The sequence below is a fragment of the Zingiber officinale genome, chromosome 8A, assembly GCF_018446385.1.
Source record: "Zingiber officinale cultivar Zhangliang chromosome 8A, Zo_v1.1, whole genome shotgun sequence".
NCBI classification, from domain to species: domain Eukaryota; kingdom Viridiplantae; phylum Streptophyta; class Magnoliopsida; order Zingiberales; family Zingiberaceae; genus Zingiber; species Zingiber officinale.
Genome location: NC_056000.1, coordinates 115,579,790 through 115,597,472, shown reverse-complemented (window position 1 = coordinate 115,597,472; position 17,683 = coordinate 115,579,790). Strand labels below are relative to the sequence as shown.

Here is a 17,683-nt window from a genome sequence, read left to right as displayed (position 1 = left end):
ACTTCCACCACTAAATTTTAGTAGTCATATATATTTTCTTTCTATTGATACTATGTTTGAGCTGTATATCCAACATTGCTAACTTGGGTAGTTAAACTTTCTCCATGGATTACCTTGCAATATTTACAAACTTTCTATCCTTCTTCCTAACCATAAGAAAGTCAATTTGCGATTTCTTATTTCTACTTTTGAACGTGACTAAGTGTTCTTTTTTTTTCTTAAAAAACATATATATATATATATATCAACAAAAAATCTCCAAACCCTTTTTGTTGCTTTGTTTATACCTTTTTTTGCTTTACGGGATGCCTGGAATTCTTTAGTTGTATCCTATTTTTTGCAATAGATATACAAACGAAGAGAATACAAGGGAAGGATGGCAAATTGGAATTCTTTTGTGTAGATTGATAGGAAGTTGTGGACAAACAAAAAGAGAGAAAAGATTATAGGGGAATAATTGATTGAGCAAATAGAACTTCTATTAACTTAAACTTATAACTTCGAGAAATTATTCAAACAAATTTAAATTTCAAATTATATTATAGAGTAAGTTCCATTAGTAGTGTACTATAGAATTAGTAGTTTGCTATAGAAATAGAAAGAAAGAATCTGGAGGATATCTCATGCGTATAAATCCATAGAATATTGTAGTATCCAGAGATTACTCTTTTCTTCTTGCTTCATATCGTAAGAATTAATTAGAGGAAGGACAGAGACTATGAATCAATCAATGGCTTCAATTCTTCAAAAACATTATTAAGAAACAAAAGAATAGAGTAATATTTAAAATACCAGAGCAAAAGATCCATTTTGTCATTTTTTTCTACAAAACAAATATAATATTTTTATTATGTTGACAGTATAACTTTCCAATTTGAATTTGTATGTTTCCAAATTTGTATGTTATGGAATAGATCAAAGTCTTTTTATATTCTTATATCTTATAAGAATAAGAACTCAATCAGACCTTAGTAGGTATCAATCTGTCTAAGAAATTTCTAGGCATCTTAGTATTCAATTGCTCTAGTAATCGAAAAACATGTACAACAAAAAAGATTCTCAAAAATATAAAGTCAAATAAATCCTGCTCTAGAAGGTACAGGTTGCATTTATCAACAGAGCATTCCAGCTCTTTGGCAACTTTCATGTTTAGTTTGTCACTCGAGGTAATGATATAAGATTGGTAAGCATTTCTAAAATCCAAACAGATATTGGTACATGCAAATTATTCCAAAAAAATAGATTACCACAGAGTTTGCATGAAAATTTGAGTAAGGGAATTATTCAGCAAATAAACTAGCAAGAAATATTCAGTGGTTAAAGCTTACGGATGAAGCATCCAATAACTCCTCCTTTGGAAACTAGAATTTTGCTCTCCGTGAGCATAATAACAGTTTAATACTGTAGAATTTCCAACCTGTTAATGAGGGGACATATGCACATGGTCAACATACTATCTATCACCAATACTAGTAAGCCACAACTTTACAGAGTCTCGGATAGGAAATAAAAAACATGAATTAGCAAAAAAGTGTCAGAGAAATAATAGTTTTTCAATAAATAAGCTATTATAGTTTTGATTAAATCAGAACTTCCCTTTGAAGTGGCAATTGCAGTATTTAGAAAGAAAATTGAAAAATTGACTCTGATAATAGAAATATAATTGGTCTTCTTGTTCTATGCTAACAGTCAACAAAGATAAATATAGTTTAAATAGAGTTGGTGCCAAAATTTTGCAAGATTTGGTAATTGTCAATCACATTGAATCCTTACAAGCATAGCTATTTAAAGCGTGAGGCGCCCAAAAACGCATAGATACGGTAAGGCCTGAGGCACTAGGCAAAAGGGGAGGCACACATCTTACCTAAATAAGACGCTTTCAGTATAAATTTTTATAATTCAAACATATATAAGGAATTTCCGCTAAAATATTTCAATAACAGAATTCAAATATTTCACAAACTATTAAACAATAATATAAATATAAGGCGCTGCATTTGTTTCCAAAGGGTGTACATGTGTTCCATTTTACCCCTTCCACCAACCACCACTATGGTGTTGCATTTAAAGAACAGCACCATTGAAGTGTTGTATTTCAAAGAACAACACCACAGTGGTGCTGATTTTCAAAATACAACATCAAAGTGGTGTTGATTTTTGAAAATCAGCACCACAGCGAAAATTGGTGAAATAAGTGGGAGGGGAGGCTAATGCTGATTAATGTAACCTAATTAATTTAAAGGGTAAATAAAGGTATGGGTTGGACTTTAATTTTTTTTATTTTAATAAGGCGAGGAAAATTGCACCTTTCTTGTCCAATTTCTGGAAATTCGGATAGTAAAGTTGCGGATTTTATTTGCAATTTGGGATGGAAGGTGAATATGCTCCAATGTTTTGTGACGAATCATATTATTGCTGAAATTGTTGATGTTTCTTTGCCTGCTGTTGAGGGGTTTGTGTTTGGGCAGAGAATGTGGAAGGGGATGATTGTATTGTATGGATGTCATCTTTGGATGGTAGGTTTTCTATGAAAACTACTTGGCAGTGCATTCGGAATGGTCAGCAACAGGCTGGTTTGGGGTAGCAGGATGGAGTATGGAGTGCAGTTTGGGCCTTGGAGTAAACTTATCTTCCTGAATATCTGTCTTTGTTTGACATTTTTTAAGGAAGCGTTTACCTGTGGATGAAGTGTTGCAAAGGAGGGGAGTTTACTTAGCTTCTAAATGTTATTGCCGTGATTTTGTGGAGTCTTGGGATCATTTGTTTTACCATGGAGCTATTGCTTTAGAAGTGTGGAGTCATTTTGCCCAATTATTTGGAGTTGATCGGTTTCTAGTGTTTGAAAGGTGGAGGGTTGGCCGGTTTTGTCTCATGGTGGTCATGTTAGGGATGCTATTCCATTCTTGATTATATGGTTTTTATGGTGTGCAAGAAATGATGCCAAGCATCGTGGTATAAGGCTGGTTGCAAAGAAGATTATTTGGAATGTTTTTCATTATCTTGTTTCTAGTATGGCTGCGGAGATTATTAAACCAAGGCATTGGAAGGGTTTTACTATGATGGCTCACAATTTGGGGTTTCTGGTGAGGCCAAAAATTGTTAACACCATTTCGGTGGTGAGTTGGAAGAAGTCGAAGTTTGGATGTTTCAAGTTGAATACAAATGATTGCTCGAAGGGGAATCTAGGATTATCTTCTTTTGGGGTTATTGTACGAGATCATGGTGGTATTGTTGTGACGGCAAAGCATGGATTAATTGGAGTGGGGTCGAATGTTAGGGCAGAATTGGTTGCAATTCTTAAAGGTTTGGAATTATATGTGGAGAATCAACTATTCCCGATCTGGCTTGAGTCTGATTCCTTAGTAGCTTTGAAGATCCTGTCATCTTCTTATTTTTCTTGGGAATTTCGCAATCTGATACGCAAAATAAAAGGTATTATTTGTAAGTGTCAAGTTTATTTTTCTCATGTGTACAGAGAGGCGGTAGAATTTTTAAGAAGCATGATATTGATAAGGAGCTTTGTGGAATTTGCAACTTGGATAAGAGTGGTCTTCGTATATTCGGTTTTCCTCTAAGCCGGTTTAGATGATTTATGGAAAGTGTGCAGATTTTTTCTGAGAATGAGTTGAGTGCAAAGGTTTGGAGACTTGTATATGTGGCTGGAAATATTAGAGTTTTGCAATGTTTTGCTAGTTCTGTGTGTGTTGGAATGGGTTCCACAGTATGATATTTTTTTTTGGAGTTTTCTTTTGATATTGGTTTTGATTGGGAATTGATATCAGAGTTTGCATTCTTTTGCTCTTTTCAAATCTGTGTGTGTTGGGAGGTTATTATTTATCATACAGGAATTGTGAAAATGCAAGTTTTGTGTTTGCTATGGGATATTATGTCTGCGAATGTAGTGCATATGTTTTTCTGCCACAGATCGTTTGATTAGATTTTGCATTATTGTGCCAGAGATATCAGTGCAGGTTTTTAATTTTATCATCCATGAGGTGGATGATTTCTTTATGTTTCTTTGTCTGTTGTGGAAGTGCATGGGAGAAGATGTTTTGTTGATCTTCTGGTGGAATTTCTTCTGCTGTGGAATATTTTTGTAGGGTGCTATTGTTTATTTGTTTGCGGTGGAAGTGTATGGGTGTAGGGGTTTGTTGATCTTCTGGTGGAGCTTGCTTTCTTTTTTTATGTGGAATTTTGTCGTATGGTGCAATCTAAATTTGGCGCTGCTGGTGATCTTTAATTCTAGGTTGATTTTCTGGTACAATTTGATTTGCTGGCTGGAATTCTTTGTTTTTGTTGGTCTCGGTGAAAGAGTGATGGATTTCTTTTGTGTTGAGGCTGCAGATATCTTTTTTGTGTGATTTAATTTTTCTGATTTAGACCCTTGGAGTTGCTGACAGATTTCAATGTTGTGGCCTCTGTGCTTAAAATCTGGGGCTGCTGTATATGTTTTTTGTTGGTTTTTTCTCATGGGCATACATTTCTCTTTGTGAGTTTCATGAAGTTTTATTGGTAAAGGAGCTGGTGTTATGTTTTGGTGTGATTAATATGGAGTTTGCTGGTATTTGAGGAGTTGCTGTTGGTGAAGGATTTTGGCTGAAATCTCTTTGGTTGGTGTTTCTTGTTGGGGCAATTTTCCTAAGTCATGTTTGACCAGTTTGACTAAGCTTGAGTTGAGTCAAGCTTGAGTCGGGAATTGAGTTTTGATGTTTAACAATGTATGAAGATTGCTGGAGCAATCGTCCGAGTGTGGAGATGGTCAAGGGATTGACCAGGTTGATGAAAAAACAAGTCAAGTGGGTCAGTATTGACCGGAGACTTGACCGGGTAAGTCCTAACTGGAGTTTAGGCAATGGGAAAGTCCTAATTGGAGATTAGGCAAAAGTAAGTCCAACATGAAGGTTGGCAAGGGTGAAAATCCAAGTAGATCAGTGTTGACCAGACTTGGTGGTGAAAGTCCTGATAAGTGACATCAGGCAATTGGAAAGTCCAAGTGTGATCTTGGCAAAAGGAAAGTCCTGGTGAGGAGCCAGGCAATTGGAAAGTCCAAGCATGTGGTCTTGGCAAGGTAAGTCCTAGTGTGACTTGGCAAGGAGAATCCGACAACTAGGATGAGGCCGAAGGAAGCTCCTGAAGGCAAGGCGTGAAGGATGGGAGATATCCGAGGGACGCAAGGCTGATGGAGGAGGCTAGAAGGCTAGTTCGAGGTTGATCGGGAGTAGCCAAATGCTAGGCGTGCAAACCTAATAGGTCACGGTTGACCAGAGTTAGGTTTGGGAAGCTGGACTTGAGTTTGAGTCAAGTCCAAGATGTTCAATCGATCGGGCGATCGATTGAACAGGCTCCAATCGATCAGCCGATCGATTGGGGTCAGGAAATCGTGAGCACAGAAGCTCTCCCAATCGATCGGGCGATCGATTGGGAGCTGCCAGATCGATTGGGCAAGGGTGTTCTCGCGCGATCGCGAGAAGCACAGAATGCTTCTGGATCGATCCACCGATCGATCCAGATGTTCCCAATCGATCGGTCGATCGATTGGGATTCGACTGTTGCGCAGGATGCAGGTGGTGGACGGCTGGGATTGTCCGGATGTGACGTGGCGATCGATTGGGGATGAATTCAATCGATTGGAGCTACTGTATAAAGCCCAGGCAGAGCTTTTTCTCAGTAGATCTCTTGCGATCTTTTGCGCCGTTCTTCAGCGATTCACAGCGAGCTTCTCCGATCTACTCACGCCAGTTCTTAAAGGCACTTGGGGAGTTTCTCCAAGGTTCAAGAGGTGACGACAAGCACAAGTAAGCAAGAAGAGGAGTGTGTTGCGTTGTATTTTTGTTTCCTCTTGTTGTATTTGTGTTGTGTTGTGTTGTGTGTGAGTATTGTACGAGGCTTCTCCGCCTCTGGCTGCGACCGAGAAGGAGGTTTTCATAGTGGAGTGAGCGTGTCGTGTGGATCCTTGGTTTAGTCACCTCATCTTGAGGTGGATACCAAGTAAACCCTAGGTGTTAGCATTGGTTGTTTCTGTCTTTGTATTCCACTGCATATCATCAATACGCAACCAACGAACACGCGACGAGACGCTATTCACCCCGCCCCCCTCTAGCGGACATCAAGGTCCCAACAATTGGTATTAGAGCGAGGTCGCTCTTCTACGGACTAACCGCCAAGAGAGCAAGAAGCTAGAGGAAGAAAATGGAGTTGGGAGGTCCACTTGGATGGGACATCCGGATTCCTCCACCATACGACAAGGAAGACTTCGCCTTTTGGAGGAATCGGCTGGAGACATGGTTCCAAATGGATTGGAACCAATGGGTTGTTTTGAGTGACCCATTTGAAGCTCCTATGGACAAGAAGGGTAAACGTCTCCGACCTCGGCATTGGACCGAAGAGCAACGAGAGCAATCGGAAGCGGACAAGGAGGTAACGAGAATTTTGCATAATTTATTACCTTCTAATATTTTATTGAGTGTAGGTGAAACCACAAATGCAAGTGATCTTTGGAAAAAGATCATTGTCTATCATGAAGACCCTACACAAGTCCAAGGAGTGGAAGAGCCCAAGGAGAAGGGTTCATTGGTCCAAAAAGAGAAGGACCAATCCGATGTTGACGAGAAGTCAACATTCGAGGAGGAAAAGGAAGAGGAGGAAGAGAAAGAGAAGGAAGAGGTGGAAGAGGAGAGATCTTCCACATCCTCAAGAGATGAAGAAGTGGAAGAGTCCACATCCTCAAGTGAAGAGGAAGAAATAGAAGATGATGTCATCTCTACATTGCAAGAAAAATCAAATGGAGGATCAAGCATCAACCCTACAAGCAAAGGTATAAAGATTCCAATTATCAAAGATAAAAATCATATAATTTGCTTTGAGTGTAGGGAACATAGGCACTATAAAAGTAAGTGCCCCAAATTGGCTAAGAAGAAGAGTCAAATGACACTAAAGGCTAAGGAGAAACCTAAATTGGCTGGTCCCACGGAATACAAAAGCAAGGAGCATATTGTGTGCTTCTCATGCAATCAAAGAGGACATTATAAAAGTCAATGTCCTAAAAAGAAGAAGCCAACTAAAGTCAAAGGAGGAAGCACAAGTCTAGGGGGAGCTTCCAAGGTAAAAACTAAGGTATCATTTAATGAGCCTATTCCTTTGACACATGATAAGAAGCATGCTAGAAATAATTCTTATTATTTTAATGCTAATTATCATGAAAGTAGGAAGCATGATGGTACTAAGGGTAAATACATTCCTCCTCATGCTAGAACTACCACACCTAAGGTTAGGAAGGTAGATAACCATTTAGGCAATAACTCTAAGGACTTTAGATATATGTCTAAAAATAGAAATGCTCATAGGATTCAAGAAAAATCAAAATCTATGGATTTAATGACGAAGAACCAAGTCTTGAGGTCAAGACTTGATAACTTAGAAAGGACCCTAGCAAGAATGGAAAATATTCTTAAGGGTCAAAATGAGCAAACTCTAGGGAGAACTAGGCAAGAGTCATCCAATGGCTATAGAGGTTTGGGATACAAACCTAAAGCCAAGAAGGATGTGACTTCCTTCATAGGGTTCCATATAGTTATGGGACCAACCCTAGAATTAGAGGTCAAGTCAAGGATACTAGGGAAGGAATCCCTAAAGGTCCTTTTGGCAAGACCAATGTGACTAAGACTTCTAAGAAGTCTAACAAAGTCACAAAGAAGGTCACAAGGGAGACCATCCCTAGAGTTGACCTAGTAAAGGTGACTAAGGCTCCAAAGAGACCAAACAAAGTCACAAATAAGGTTACAAGGGGAGTTAGCCCTAGGAGTGGCCTAGTAGAAGTGACCAAGGCTTTTAAAAAGCCTAGAAAGGTCCTTAGGAAGGTATCTAGGGAAGTTATCCCTAGTGAGTACCTAGAGCATCCAAGGAGCACCAATAGATTTTGGGTTCCTAGGAGCATATTCTCTCCACCCTAGATGGGTTTAGAGAGTGTCAACTCCAATTGAAAGGGTAGTTAACCCAACCTTGTTAAAGTTGACACTTGAGAGCATTTTCAAGGTTATTATTAACCTTTGAAAATGAAAAGGATTGTAGGGTTACTCTTTGAAAGAGTAATATATGTGCCAAAATCTGAAGAGTTGAACTTAATCTAAATTGGCACACTTAAGAAAAGTATAAGAAAAATTGAGTTAAAATCTTGATCTCTTAAAGAATTAAGAGAAAACTCATGCTTTAATCAAATGTGATTAAGCCTTGAAGGGCAAAAAGATGCCAAGTGTTGAGGATTTGAAATTAATTTTAATTGACACACTTGAGAGAAGCAAAAGTAATGCCAAATTTGGAATTCGGCATTTTCTTATGGAATTAAGGAAAATGTAAACCTTAATCCAAAATTGTCACTCTTGGAAAGAGTAACATGTGAAAAATCTTAAGGAATTATGTTTGAATTAAATTGGCACGATGTGGAAAAACATAAGAAATACCAAATTGGGGCTTTGGTATTTTCTTAGGATAATCAAAGGAAAATCTAGGTCCTAATGTAAGATGTTTACTCTTTGGAAGAGTAAAATGTGTCAAACTTTGAGGTTTTGAACTTAAGTTAAATTGACACATTTAGAAAAGGATAAGAAATGCCAAGTTGGGGTTTTGACATTTTCTTAGAAGGTTAAAGGCAAATCTAAGCCTTAATTTGATTTCATTTACTCTTGGAAAGAGTAAAATGTGTCATACTTTGAGGAATTTGTTTAATTTAAAATGGTACAAATTTTAGAAAGGGAAAAAGGAATGTCAAAATTGGGTTTGGCACTTTCTTGATGAAATTGGGCAATCTAGGATTTAATTTTAAGGTATAGCTAAGAATTAAGGATACTTAGATAGATTATCTAGATATACTTTGTTTATGCTAAAATGCCATGATTGTTTGTCCATCATATGTCATGACATCATATTTATTTTTGCATTCATGATTATTATGAAAAATACAAAAATACCATGTCATGTCATACATACATCATGTAGCTATAGAAAATTTTCTTTTCAAAATTCTTTCTTTTTGATGTATATCATAACATATCATGCATTATGTTAATTTCCTTGCAATTAAGGACAAAAGGCATTTATTAAGAATGGTAAATATCCCAACAAATGGGATTATACCAAATGACATCCTAGGTGGATGATCATAAGTCTCTTAATGCCTAGATAGATATGTATGATCCCTTAGTTTAGGGCAAAACTAAAATTACATCTCACAAAGAATCATAAGGTGACTTGTATGTGTTTTAGTACACATTAGATACAAGTGAGATGTTAGGATGGTGAACAAAACTCAAGATGTTGATTTAGTACATCTTGTTGAGTTTTAGGTTCATCAAAATACATAGTTATGTGTTTTCCAATCATTGGGAAAGCTAATGTACAAGTCATGTGCATTGAGCCCAAAGAACATGGTTGGATATTGGTTTTGAAAATGATTTCAAAATGTTTTTGAAAAACCTTGGTGAAGACTATCTTTTGATAGTAATTATCATTGAATAGTTAGACACAAACTTAAAGAAAACACTAAAGTTTCTACAAGTTCTCAAATTTGTGTCAATATTTGAGAATAAGCGGTATTTTCATAGAAAACTATTTTTCCTTGATAAAGTATACCCTAAGTAGTGTCTACATGAATTTTCATGATTTTTAGATTTTTGTAGAATTTTTAGGGAGTTTCTGAAGTTCGCTGAAATTGAATTTCAGAAAATCAGAAACCCAATCGATCAGCCGATCGATTGGATTGGGTTCAATCGATCAGTCGATCGATTGGGAAGCCAATTCCCGCGAACAGAAGGATAGTGAATCGATCAGCCGATCGATTGACCCAGTCTGGATTGATCAGTCGATCGATTCAGAGAGAATTTCTACGAGCAGTAGCTTGCGGAATCGATCAATGGATCGATTGAAGTGATTTCAATCGATTGAGTCCCAACTTCAATCGATTGGGAAGTCTGATTTTAGCTGGAAAAGCTTGCTTTCAGCATTTCAAGTCACTTCGAGTCCCGTTAACCATTCCAAACCCCTTGGAATACATTTGTATACATTTAGGGAGAGTTTTCATGTGAAAACAAGTATGGATTGGTTAAGAAATACCAAAGTGAAGTTTAGGATAAGGTTTTGTTTCAATTCTGAATTTTGGAACCTTAAAACTTCAAGTTTTGGTTTTCAAGGATCATTAACCATTCCTAACCCTTTGGAATACATTTGTATATACTTAGGGGGAGTTTTCATGATGAAAACAAGCATGGTTTGGTTAATGTCGACTTAGGTGAAGTTTATGTTGAGGTTAGCTTCATTATTGAATTTTGAACCTCAAAACTTCGAGTTTTGATTTTCCTAATTATTTAGGAACCCCAAGTCATTGTTGGTGCAATGATAGAAGTTTGACCATGTTTTTAGGGGGAGTTACTCTTTGAAAACATAACAATTTATTTTCAAAGACCTTGGAAGGTGGGTTAAACCTTCGTGATGAATTAATACTCAGGGTCGAGTATTGGAGAGCAATGGAAGGTTGGTTATCTTCATTGCTAGGATGTTAAATGCTCTTGGATGAGCATTTTGAAGTAGATGTTTGCTCAAGGGGGAGCATTGGGTTCAATGAAGGGGATCGGACCTTCATTGGTAAAGTGAAACATGCTCGTGGATGAGCATTGAGAAGAAGATTACTGCTCAAGGGGAGCATTAAATACAATGAATGGGAGGTTCATTGGGAAGTTAATGCATGCTCTAGGATGAGCATTGTGAAGTGAAGTAGAGCTCAAGGGGGAGCTTTGGAGACAATGAAGAATATGAGATCTTCATTGTGGGGTTGTTAACAACATATGAGATTGTAAACCATGAAGAGTTAACTCTTATGGAGAAGAGTTTGTTTTCTGATTTGATGTGTGACAAAGGGGGAGAATGGAAGGTTAAGTTAGGTCTTCATCCCAAGCAGAGGGAGTTTGCCCTCTAGGAAAGGGAGAGAATGAAGGAAACCTTCATTCATGCTTTGTCATGAGAGGATTAAGACTATGGGATTTAGCCTTGGTACAGAGAAGAGAGTAAGGCTATGGGATTTAGCCTTGTGATAGAGAAGAGATTAAGGCAATGAGATTTAGCCTTGTGATAAAGAAGAGGTTAAGGCTATGTGGTACAGAGAGGAGAGTAAGGCTATAGGATTTAGCCTTGTGATAGAGAAGAGATTAAGGCTATGGGATTTAGCCTTGTGATAAAAAAGAGGTTAAGGCTATGGGATTTAGCCTAACTTAGAGGAATTGTCAAACATCAAAAAGGGAGAGATTGTTGAGACAATTTCCCTAGGTCATGTTTGACCAGTTTGACTAAGCTTGAGTTGAGTCAAGCTTGAGTCGGGAATTGAATTTTGATGTTTGACAATGTATAAAGATTGTTGGAGCAATCGTCCGAGTGTGGAGATGGTCAAGGGATTGACCAGGTTGATGAAAAGACAAGTCAAGTGGGTCAGTGTTGACCGAAGACTTGACCGGGTAAGTCCTAACTGGAGTTTAGGCAATGGGGAAGTCCTAATTGGAGATTAGGAAAAAGTAAGTCCAACAGGAAGGTTGGCAAGGGTGAAAATCCAAGTAGGTCAGTGTTGACCAGACTTGGTGGTGAAAGTCCTGATAAGTGACATCAGGCAATTGGAAAGTCCAAGTGTGATCTTGGCAAAACGTAAATTCCTGGTGAGGAGCCAGTCAATTGGAAAGTCCAAGCATGTGGTTTTGGCAAGGAGAATCCGATAACTAGGATGAGGCCGAAGGAAGCTCCTGAAGGCAAGACGTGAAGGATGGGAGATATCCGAGGGACGCAAGGCTGATGGAGGAGGCTAGAAGGCTAGTTCAAGGTTGGTCGGGAGTAACCAAATGCTAGGCGTGCAAACCTAATAGGTCACGGTTGACCGGGAGTTAGGTTTGGGAAGCTGGACTTGAGTTTGAGTCAAGTCCAGGGTGTTCAATCGATCGGGTGATCGATTGAACAGGCTCCAATCGATCAGCCGATCGATTGGAGTGTGCGCGATTGTTGGAAAGACCCAATCGATCAACCGATCGATTGGGGTCAGGAAATCACGAGCACAGAAGCTCTCTCAATCGATCAAGCGATCGATTGGGAGCTGTCAATCGATCGGTAGATCGATTGGGCAGGTGTGTTCTCGCGCGATCGTGAAAAGCACAGAATGCTTCTGGATCGATCCACCGATCGATCCAGATGTTCCCAATCGATCGATCGATCGATTGGGATTCGACCGTTGCGCAGGATGCAGGTGGTAGACAGCTGGGATTGTCCGGATGTGATGTGGCGATCGATTGGGGATGAATTCAATCGATTGGAGCTACTATATAAAGCCCAGGCGGAGCTTTTTCTCAGTAGATCTCTTGCGATCTTTTGCGCCGTTCTTCAGCGATTCACAGCGAGCTTCTCCGATCTACTCACGCCAGTTCTTGAAGGCACTTGGGGAGTTTCTCCAAGGTTCAAGAGGTGACGACAAGCACAAGAAGAGGAGCGTGTTGCGTTGTATTTTTGTTTCCTCTTGTTGTATTTGTGTTGTGTTGTGTGTGAGTATTGTACGAGGCTTCTCCGCCTCCGCCTGCGACCGAGAAGGAGGTTTTCATAGTAGAGTGAGCGTGTCATGTGGATCCTTGGATTAGTCACCTCATCTTGAGGTGGATACCAAGTAAACCCTAGGTGTTAGCATTGGTTGTTTCTGTCTTTGTATTCCACTGCATATCATCAAGACGCAACCGACAAACACGCGACGAGACGCTATTCACCCCCCCCCCCTCTAGCGGACATCAAGGTCCCAACATTTCTTTCCGGCTAGAGGTCCCCAAAAGGGTATGTGGTGCATGGGTTTCTTCTGCATTGTGTATGTATTTGTAGCACAAGTTGTGTGAATTAGCTCAGATTTCGGATGGAAATTATTGGAGGTTGTTTGGTATTGATGGTGCATTTGTTTTTAAGCCTGCTGATTTCTGTTTAATGGTATTCTTGTTATGTTACATGGGCTTTCATTTTGTGGAGCATTGGTTCAGATTCTCTTTATGTTATATGGTTTTTCTTTTGGTTTTGAAGACAAAGCTTGCTTGTTGGTGTTTTGAATTTGTTGGGTTTGGGTTTCGGCAGAATTCTGTTCAAATCAGTGTGCGTTTGAATGGAATGCTAAATGTTATAATCAGTTCTTTGATTTAGTACTTATGGAGGTTATTGAAGGTGGAGTTTTTAAATGTTGGGGATTTCCAATGTTGTTTCCAAATGATGGAGAGATTTTAGAGTTCAAACCTGATATCAGATTTGAAGTTTTGGCAGGCTGTGATTTTCTTCAACTTTCAGAGCTGGTGATTTTGTTGGAGTTTGTGACTGGGTTTGATGTGGCCCTTTGTGATGGGTTTCTGGATTCATATGGGAGTTCATTTCTTTTTATCTGTGTTTCCTCTTGCCTTATGGGGAATTCAAGTTTGTTGAGTGAGGAAGGGTTCTTTGAGTTCTGTTTTCTGTATAGTTTGCAGAGTTGGTTTGCATTACTTTAGAGATTATTGTAAAGCTTTGGAGTCTTTGTAATAAGCTATACTAGAAGGTCAGGTTTGGCCCCCCTTCTAGTATGGCATTTCTTTTTATAAGGAGGAAAAAAAAACCTCTCAAAAGGCATGCGCTTAAGCGCACTTCATTCAAGTACTGTGCTTGGGTCACTGCCAGGCGCAAATGGCATGCATGGCTGCACCTTGAGCCTAGGTGCAGCCAGGCACGCACTTTTCACAACTATGCTTACAAGGGATACTTAAATTTACACTTGGAATCAATCCTTGCAAATTCGATTCAATCTTCAGTCTATTTTTCTATATATAGGCTTGCAGATTTTTAGCCCAATAGATATTTTGTGATCCGCATTTACATTAAAATTTAATAGACCATTTTTCGCAGTTGTGGAAGTAGGTAATTTTTCTGTTTTTGTTGCTATGGAGAACAAGCCACTCACTCACATATTCATCTTGGGTGGCACAACATAGCAGACAAACAAAGATACAATCCTCAGGGTTAAGATGCACAAGAGGAAACTAGAAGTACTTGGATTTAGAGTATAGGATACTTCTTAAGCACCTGTGGTGGCAGTATTATCTAATTTTCCAATTTCTCTTTATTTTCTGAAGCATAAACTATAAGCCTCAAACAAAGAATAGCAAGAACATGACCGTCCTATATGATTGATCAATATTCTTAATGTAAACACTAGTAGTTTAGAAGGATCTATAAAGGCTATTTTCCCCTAATATAAGATTAAGTAGTCTACCAGAAAAACCTAGTCAGATAGAATATAGCCATTAATACATTTCCTATTGACATATTCAGGTACTATAGTTAAAATTTTCAAGATCTAACATAATCTCAGTATTTATGCCCATGGTTGCAAGATGACTTGCAAACCAGAAAACCTCCCATAGAGCTAATAAAGCAAAGCAAAGCAAATCAAAAAGACAACAAAAGGATAGGGTAGTTAAATGGACTAATGGAGTATAATGTCAATGCATGCCTAATCCCAAAAAAAGAAGAGGTCATTCCTTAACTTGTACCCATGGTCAATCAGTCATCATTGAAAAAAACCTTAAAGTGTTGCATGATTAGCCATCAACAGAAAATTATTAAAAATGATAAAGAAAATATTTTAGCAGGAAAGACATACAAACCTCAAGATAGAGTATGAGAGAGGAAAAGATAAGGCTCTGGAAAAATCATGCAGAATTTAGAAACTTTGTAAGATAAAATGATACAAAAGAATTTTCGTGTGTGCAAAATTAATACCAACAATTATACAGGGATTAGTCATTCGGGAAAGATATTGAAAGCAATAAAGTAAATCTTTTAACCAGGCAAAACAGGGAAGAAAAGATAACAGTTCTGGAAAAAACCATGCAGAACCCAGAAGCATTATCTAATAAAATGATACAGATATTTTTCCATACCTTAAGATGCTCATGCCCTTCACGAACTGTCTTTCCATTTATCTTTTTCCGCCACAAATGTCCATCATTACGAAAATAGCGAAGCACCCTGCGGTTGAAAAGGAATAAAGAGCCGCCTATCAAGAAAAACAATAAAATCAAATCAGACCAAAGTGAAATATAGAAGAATGCAAATACTAATTAAGCACATTTAATAGTTTTCAATTACTAGGTGGCTTTTGAGGGGGTCGCTCTGTTATCTTAAGTTTCTCATGCTTCTGCAGAATATACAGAACTTCTACAGGCTTCAACCAACGTATTTGAGCTTCTTGGCTCAACTTATTTATATCAAAATCTGCAAAACCAAACAAGAAAAATTATATTAAAGTAGTTCATGCATTTCAATATAGAGATTGCTCCGAAAGCATATAGACAGGGAGGAATTTAAGAACTGAAGAGTTAGAAGTATTGAGTCACACTTTGACCATGACAGGAGCAAAGAGAAACAAAAGAAGAATCAGAAAATCTATCTATAAACAGCATATTTAAAGAGATATGCCTGATCTAGTCAAATTCAGTCAGATATTGGGGCCTACCCAAGTTTGCTTTAGTTTGAGGTAGTAACAGATGATGGCACAAATAACCTTGCTGAACAGGAAAACATGTTGAAACCCCAACATGGGCGAAGCAATAAAGTGAATCTCCCATACCTGTGGCATGAATCAACCAAGATGCAGGTTGGATCTGAAAATTTCTGACTACCTCCAAGGCGAACTATTTGACCATTGATGAACTGAGGTCGGATGGATTGAGATGTGAGGCATTAACATGGTATGAAACAAACTAACTTCCACTCGGAGATGGCATGGTGAGGAGTTGGTTCCTACCGAGCTGTCAGATGTCCACGGAAGCTGAAGTAGGTCAATACCAAGTTTTAGCCTATGGTAGAGGTTGAAGTAGGTTTGATCTTCACAATGGGTTTTTGAAAAACTGAGGTGAATTTTTTTTTAAAGGTCAATATTTACTATTTAAACTATCTCAAGCATTGGGAGTGTATTTGGCTCTAATGACCGTTATTGATACAAACTGTTAAGGAACACATGATATGGCCTTATAAACACACATGGCTTAGGTTGTTATTGGTCATTTTTCTTTACTTCTTACATACCCTTCATTGGACATAGGCTAAGACTTATTGGCAGTAGTTATCACACATACAACTCATCATTATGATCAAGTCAGGTTAGCCCCAAGTATCTGGAGTTACCTACATGGATCTTATCCTCTATTAAATAGTAGTTATGTTTGGAATTTGGATCAATTAATTCTTGCTAATTTGTTTAACTAAAGTACTCTTTTATATTCCACATTTCCACCACCCCTCAGACCTTCAACTCTAAATAATTCAACTTGATTAACTGTAATATATGTTAGTATACTATCTTAATTTATTTTGTTTCACTCTTATCATCTATATCGAAGTTAGACCTACTTTCTCCTTTGCTAATAGTATTTAATTTTAAATCTTTCTCAGATGTGTCTTATTCTCATCTGTACTATATTTGATTTTTTTTTTCTCAAGTGTTATTTTCTAATTGCCCGACGCGCCAATTCATAGAAGAGACCTTTTCGATTTGCTTTCTTATCGTTATCATCCATGATCCACCAAACCCGATACGCAAAAAATATGGAATTCCTTAGAAGATCACAGAATAGAAAAAGGCGTACTTTTCTTCACTACTTATTCACGGGGACAAAGTACAGGCATCATAAGAATTGCCGTACAAAAGAAAAAGGCTTACAGAAGGCAAGTACAAGAAAGAGGAGCCGATCGAAACCCAGAGTCGAACATACCTTGCTGCATCGCATCGAACCTCGGAGCAGAAACTCCAGCACAAAGCGGATCGCGGCAGCTCGAACCCTAGAGAAGACAACGACTCCGGAAGAGGGAAGGTCAAGAGCGGCATCCGCCGGTCCAGTTACGAGTGGCGACAAAGTGACCGAAAAAGAAATTCCCCGAGCACATAAACGTGAAGGATATGGAGTTGAAGGAGAAAGGGGTGAATGGGGGAAGCTGCAAAGAAACGGCGGAGGCGAGCTCAGCGACCACCATCGCTCTCCGTCAGCATTTCAGTCGACAGTTTGCTCTAGACTCTAGTGCCTGGTTGTGGATTTTTATCATAAGTTCCGGGGTTAACCCGCTCAACACTCTAAGTTTACTTCACTTCTTCCATATCATTGATGGACGATGAGCGTCTTTTTCATAGTTTGATCCCTGATTACGTATTTATAGAAATTTTTCTTTTCAATAAGTTTCTGGATTATCTGTCACGCTAAACTTCCAAATTTATTATAATGACTGATGAAAAATTTTATGAAATTAGACCGTCATCTTTAAAATTAATCAATAAAATTAACTGAATTTATTATTACATGTCAACACTCTAATGAACACGGATCCTCTGGTCCGTAAATTACGGATCAAGAAATGATCCACTTTTTTAGACCATTAATTTGGAGGGACCCCACCTACTTAAAAATGAGATTCATTCAAATCAAAAGTCCTCATGCAATGAATAATCTTCTGATCCGTAATTTATGAACCAAAGAATCCATACAGCCACTTAATAAAACACTTTGTTTTTCGAGTCTATTATTTATTCTTATCCCTGAATGTTTTAAATTTTAAGAGCGAATATGATTGGAAAAAATAATTTTTCTTTACTTCAGCTCTCTAATATATA

At 38.2% G+C, this 17,683-nt stretch overlaps 1 protein-coding gene across 2 annotated transcripts in view; it reads right to left on the bottom strand.

Moving 5' to 3' along the window:
* LOC122010021 (calmodulin-binding transcription activator 4-like) overlaps window positions 1-17,183 on the bottom strand; it is a 37,842-nt gene extending 20,659 nt beyond the window's left edge. The window contains exons 1-4 of one of the 2 annotated variants that reach the window (XM_042566372.1): window positions 16,794-17,183; window positions 15,169-15,294; window positions 14,961-15,076; window positions 1,329-1,417 (exon numbers count right to left, since the gene is read on the bottom strand). In XM_042566372.1, the coding sequence (XP_042422306.1) occupies window positions 1,329-1,417; window positions 14,961-15,076; window positions 15,169-15,294; window positions 16,794-16,803 (341 nt within the window). In that variant the 5' untranslated portion in view covers window positions 16,804-17,183. Of the gene's footprint in view, window positions 1-1,328; window positions 1,418-14,960; window positions 15,077-15,168; window positions 15,295-16,793 lie in introns of those variants that run through there. The other variant, XM_042566374.1, reaches the window with a different exon arrangement.
* Window positions 17,184-17,683: the final 500 nt, after the last annotated feature.